Source organism: Borostomias antarcticus (genome assembly GCF_949987555.1).
Source record: "Borostomias antarcticus genome assembly, contig: scaffold_116, whole genome shotgun sequence".
Taxonomy (NCBI): domain Eukaryota; kingdom Metazoa; phylum Chordata; class Actinopteri; order Stomiiformes; family Stomiidae; genus Borostomias; species Borostomias antarcticus.
In genome coordinates, this window is record NW_028175885.1 from 363,761 (window position 1) to 369,948 (window position 6,188).

The 6,188-nt window shown below is 59.1% G+C and overlaps 1 protein-coding gene across 1 annotated transcript; it reads right to left on the reverse strand.

Moving 5' to 3' along the window:
* Nucleotides 1-742: 742 nt before the first annotated feature.
* Nucleotides 743-4,316, reverse strand: toporsb (topoisomerase I binding, arginine/serine-rich b; the record flags this gene model as incomplete). The annotated part of the gene is made up of 3 exons (XM_084462977.1): nt 743-1,750; nt 1,866-2,935; nt 2,967-4,316. The coding sequence occupies 3 exons, from the start codon at nt 4,314-4,316 to the stop codon at nt 895-897; spliced, it is 3,276 nt and encodes a 1,091-aa protein (XP_084319103.1). The 3' UTR covers nt 743-894.
* Nucleotides 4,317-6,188: the final 1,872 nt, after the last annotated feature.

A 6,188-nucleotide genomic window follows, 5' to 3' on the forward strand; every position in this document is an offset into this window, starting at 1 on the left:
TCTGAGGATAGAAACCCCTCTTCAGTCTCTCAGTTTGGGCCCTGAGACCCCAGAGAGACCTGCCTGACCTCAGCGGTGAGACCAGTCTGTGGGGGTGAGACCAGTCTGTTGGGGTGAGACCAGTCTGTTGGGGTGAGACCAGTCTGTTGGGGTGAGACCAGTCTGTGGGGGTGAGACCAGTCTGTTGGGGTGAGACCAGTCTGTTGGGGAGAGACCAGTCTGTGGGGGTGAGACCAGTCTGTTGGGGAGAGACCAGTCTGTTGGGGTGAGACCAGTCTGTTGGGGAGAGACCAGTCTGTTGGGGAGAGACCAGTCTGTTGGGGAGAGACCAGTCTGTTGGGGAGAGACCAGTCTGTTGGGGAGAGACGTGTCGTAGGTGTCCTGCAGGGAGGGGAGAGATGATCTGATTCGGTTCTGATCAGCGAATCCCCAATAATCAGACTCTCAAAAGCGACTCGATGTTATCAGCCCCGGTTATTCACTATTTTCTGTACATTTTAAATATGTTGTGTAAATATGATGAGAAATGTGCTGTTTCTATGAGATACTGTTTGCATATGTAATCCCCACGTGAGAATGGGTTGACTGAAATAATCCATAGCTTCATGATCCACATCCATATCTTACTGATGAATACAACGGGAGAATCTGTAATTCCCCACGACAAGAGAGGCTTCACAGAAACACGACCATCACAATATCAACTTAGCAGTTTACTTTTTTTATTAAAATGTTTCACAAATTATATTGAGAGGGAGAAAAAGTATAATTATATTTTTCTGATTCCTCATTTCAAGTAGATTTAATCAGGAGCAGTCAATCTGGAACAAGACAACTACACATCTCTTACACTGTGTGTGTGTGTGTGTGTGTGTGTGTGTGCGCGCTGGTCAATCAGTCAGTCAGTGCTGCAGGCCATGTTGGTGTACGTGTAGGAGACGCAGGTGAGACAGGTAGGTGTGTGTGTGTAGGAGACGCAGGTGAGACAGGTAGGTGTGTGTGTGTAGGAGACGCAGGTGAGACAGGTAGGTGTGTGTGTGTAGGTGAGACAGGTAGGTGTGTGTGTGTAGGAGACGCAGGTGAGACAGGTGTGTGTGTAGGTGTCTCTCTGGATGCCAGCAGGATGCTCTCCCCTTCAGAGAGACCAGGCGCAGGAGCGGTCTGTCCGGGTCGCGCCGCGGTCTCACACTGGTCAGTAGTGGTCGCGCTGCGGCCCAGTTCTTGGTCAGTAGTGGCCGCGCTGCGGTCCAGTTCCTGGTTGTGGTCGGGCACCGTGATGTCCTCTAGGTCCTGCAGGATGGTGGCTAGGAGACGCGTGTCAGAGGTCGCGACCCTGGGCTCTCCTGCGATCGCAGCAGGGTTTGTAGCGGGGTGGGGCTTACTTCCTGTCGGGCGCTGCGGGCGGCGGGCGGTGGGCCTGCGCTGGGAGACACAGTGCAGGATGTCCACCGGCAGGTCACTGATGTCCACGCCCACGTCCAGACAGGGGTCCACGCCCGACGGCGCCGGACTGGCCAAACAGCCGTCGGAGAAGTCCAAAACACGGTCGCTGAGGTCCAAAGGCCGGTCGGCCGCGCGGTCGCTGTCGCTGTCTATGGTGATGACCAGCGGGGGGCGCAGGGCGGCGCGGTCACGCTGACGCTGTTTCCGACGCCGTTTGTGGCGTTTGCGGCCGTGGCAGTGAGGGGGCGTGGTCACGGTCGTGACCTCATAGATGATCTCAACGCTGGGGCTGCGACTGGGTCTCCTCCTGGACACACACACACACACACACACACACACACACAGGCACACACACACACACACATTAGTATAACATAAAGCATCTACACACAGCTAGACAGGCGTAGTTAGAAATGTCTCACCTCGCTCTCTTGCTGCTGCTCTCTCTGGGGCTGCTCTCTCCTCCCTCTCTCCTCCTCTCTCCTCCCTCTCTCCTCCGGTCTCCCGTCTCCCTCCTCCTCCCCCTCTCGCTCTGGTCTGCGCTGGGTTGCCAGGTTGGGTCCTCCAAGTGTCGGCTCTTGTACTTCCTCTTGCCGCCAGGTTTGTCCCTCCAGGGCCTCCCTCCCGGCGAGGGGGAGAAGGTCAGGGAGGAGGAGCCGGAGGAGGAGGAGGAGGTGCTGGCGGAACGTTCCGGGCGCTGGCTGCTCCCAGAGTGGCTGCGGCTCCGAGAAGCAGACTGGGAATACGAGCGGGAATGTGGCGCAGGACTGCAGACCCCGCCCGACTGGTCTCTCTCCCTGTCTCTCCTCCTCCACCTCTCCTTCTCTCTCTCCCTCCGTCTGTCCTTCCGTCTCTGGCGGGTTCTCTCTCTGGAGGACCAGCCTTCCCAGGGTTCCCTGCCGCTCCCCTCTGAGCTCCTGGCCTCTCTGGCGCCCCCCGCTGGCCGCGCCCCTCTCTCCTGCCTCCACCTCTCCTCCAGGGGGCAGCAGAGCCCCTCTCCCCCCGGCCTGGCCGGCCACGGAGGCGTGTGTGTGTCTGGCCTTGTGCGTGCGTCTGGCTGCTTGTCTGGGTGTGTGTGTGTTTCTGGGTGTGTGTCTGGGTGTGTGTGTGTGTCTGGGTGTGTGCGTGCGTCTGGGGGTGTGTGTGTGTCTGGGTGTGTGTGTGTGTCTTTGTGACTGTGTGTGTCTGGGTGAGTGTGTGTGTCTTTGTGAGTGTGTGTGTCTGGGTGAGTGTGTGTGTCTTTGTGAGTGTGTGTATGCGCTCTGGCCTGGGATGGAGAGATGGGTGCGTCGGGCAGAGCGATGGAGGGGAGAGATGGAAGTGTGTCCGTCCTCTCCTCCTCCTTCCTCTCCTCCTCCTCCTTCCTCTCCTCCGCCTCCTTCCTCTCCTCCTCCTCCTCCTCTTCCTCGGGGTCTGACGAGAGCTGAACCAGTTCTGGCGTTCTCTCCGCCATGGGCTTCACATAACCAACGATCATACACTCCTCCTCCCCCGCCCCCCCCCTCCTCCTCCCCCCTCCTCACCTCGCCGGCCTGCGCAGCGTCCTGATTGGCCGCCCTCGGGCTGACGGACAGCGGCGGGGGCGAAGGCCAAAGCTCGGCAGTGGAGTAGGAGGGGCCTGGCGTCTCGTCGTCCCACGGGACCTCGCTCAGCGCGCTCGCCGTCGTCAAGGCAACGCGCCGCCGCTGCCGCCCCCCTCCCTCCTCCTCCTCCTCGGAGATGGCGATGACCGAGGAGGAGGAGCCGTCCTCGTAGCTGGGCGCCGGGGGCTCGTAGACGGCGTGCTGGTCGTAGGTCTCCATGCTGAGGGCGGAGCGGGCGAAGCTGCTCAGCTCGTGCATGAAGTGGTCGGTCCTGGCCAGCAGGAAGGGGCGGAGCTCGTGGTGGATGTCCCCGTCCTCCATGTCTCTGCGGGCGATGCGCGAGGTGATGAGGTGCTGCACCAGGCCGACCAGCGACGTGTTGGCGCCGTACAGCACCACCAGCTCCCTCCGTAGCCACGGCAACAGCCTCTGCAGGCTCCCAGGGTTGCGCTGGTAGTGCGCCGCCGTGATGTCACCGGCGCCGCCGCCGCGCTCGCCGTGCACGCCCCGGACGCGCACGCCGGCGCGGTAGAGCGCACGACGGAACGCCAGCATCTCGCGCTCCCGGAGCCGGCGGAGGCCACGCCCCTCTCTCTGCGCACGCAGCCGGGCCGCCAGACGCACCAGCAGACGGACGCGCTCCCTGGGCGCCGGCGACGACACGCCCGCCAGGCCCTCGAAGATCAGACCGGGGTCCCCCCCCTCGCCGTCCTCCTCCACCTCCCCCTCCCCGGGGCCAGCGAGGGGCGGGGCGGCGGCAGGGGGAGGCGGCGCCGGAAGAGGAGGAGCAGGGGAGGAGGCGGGTCTCCTCCTCTGGCGTCCGGCCTGCCTCCTCTCCCTCCCTCCCTCGCCCCTCTGGCGCTGCCGGGGCCTCCGCCCCCCCGGGTGAGCGGTGACGGCGAGCGCGGCCACGGCGGCGGCGGGGGCGGAGCCCGGCGGGCTGTAGTGGGCGGCGCCCGGCGGGCGGAGCGTGTACTCCTGGAAGTGGTCGTGCGCGCGGACCGAGTGCAGGATGGAGGAGAAGGGCTGTTTGCACAGAGGACACTCCGCCTTGCTGTGCGACCACTCCTGGATGCAGCGGAAGCAGAAGCGGTGCAGGCAGCGGTCCAGGTACGCCATGTTGGTGAAGCGGTCCAGGCAGATGGGGCACTTGGAGTCCGGGGAGGCGTCGGCTGACACGGCGCGAGGGGCCGAGGTCTTCCCACCGGGACCCCCCCCTCCTCCTCCTCCTCCCCCCCCACCGCCGCTGTCTTTCCTACGCACGCGCAGCTTCATCCTGGTGGGCGCCATCACCTACACACACACACACACACACACACACACACACACACACACACACACACACACACACACACACACACACACACACACACACACACACACGTAAAGACATGCAGCAGAGTATTTGACGCTCCCCTACCCGACCACTGTTAATACTCTAGACAGGTAACTTGCCGATATTCATCATTAGCTGTCTCAGTTTCCTCATTCTAAATCACAGCTTGTTTGTAACGTTGCTGTTGGCTGGTCAGTGTTTATGAAAGCATCTTAACTACATCCGGACCACCTGGATCATATCGACTAGCAACAGTGTTCTGGAAACACAACCAGGCTAGCTGATTAAACACAACCAGGCTAGCTGATTAAACACAACCAGGCTAGCTGGTTAGCATGCTAGCTAGCAGGACTCTTCCTACCCGGGTAACCCTAACCCACCCGTGTTCCTCTCTCAGCTAGCCGAGCTTCTCATGGGTGATCTTCTCTTCCACACTCAGATATCCCAGCCCAGACCATGGATGAGTTAGTCCGGGGTAGTAGGATGTTAGTTCGGGCCCTCGGGTAGGGAGGTGTCCGGCTCTGCAGACCGATGGAAAGGTAGAGATCGTTACATTAAGGAAGGGTTCTGTCGGCTCGACTGACTGGTCACGGTGATCAAACACCAGGAAGTAACCGGAAGCGAAGGGGGTTCCGGGATGGGAAAGGCTAGTTCCCATAACCGCAGAGGACCTAACTTTTAGGTTTAGGGTAGGGTAGGTTTGGGTTAGGGTTGGGTTAGGGTAGGGTAGGGTTGGGTTAGGGTTGGGTTGGGTTGGGTAGGGTTGGGTTAGGGTTAGGGTTGGGTTGGGTTAGCGTTGGGTTAGTTTTAGGGTTAGGTTTGGGTTAAGGTTAAAGTTAGGTCTGGGGTTAGGGTTTCACCGGTCTCTGCGCTTATGGGAACTAGCCACCACTACCGTTGAGCCCGGAAGCTCGAGGATCCAGAGCAGAACAGCGCCCCTAGCGGTGGGGAGAAACATCCCACCTCACGGTTGGATGGACACATCTCTGGTCAACGGTTTCACCCAGCGATCAAACATCAAACATCTGGTCTTGTTGTTGTTTATAAGCGAGTCCCAATTCTGAACGATTCGTTCTGAACGATTTAATACCAAACAGGTACTTTTATTGAGACCATGGATGTATTAATAGAACTATTGAGACCATCTAGCGTCTTGTGATGTAATTCCCCGTGGTGTCCAGCAGATGGCGCTGCAGTCACGTTACCTGGCTGGTTTGGGGTTGGGGTTGGGGTTAGGGTTAGGGTTAGGGTTAGGGTTAAGGGTTAGGGTTAGGGTTAGGGTAGGGTAGGGTTGGGTTAGGGTTAGGGTAGGGTAGGGTTAGGGTAGGGTAGGGTTAGGGTAGGGTAGGGTTGGGTTAGGGTTAGGGTAGGGTAGGGTTGGGTTAGCGTTGGGTTAGGTTTAGGGTTAGGTTTGGGTTAGGGTTAAGGTTAGGTCTGGGGTTGGGTTAGGGTTCCACCGGTCTCTGCGTGTATGGGAACTAGCCACCACTACCGTTGAGCCAGGAAGCTCGAGGATCCAGAACAGAACAGCGCCCCTAGCGGTGGGGAGAAACAGCCCAGCTCACGGCTGAATGGACACATCGCTGGTCAACGGTTTCACCCGGCGATCAAACATCAAACATGTGGTCTTGTTGTTGTTTTTTAAGCGAGTCCCAATTCTGAACGATTCGTTCTGAACGATTTAATACCAAACAGGTACTTTTATTGAGACCATGGATGTATTAATAGAACTATTGAGACCATCTAGCGTCTTGTGATGTAATTCCCCGTGGTGTCCAGCAGATGGCGCTGCAGTCACGTTACCTGGCTGGTTGGGGGTTAGGGTT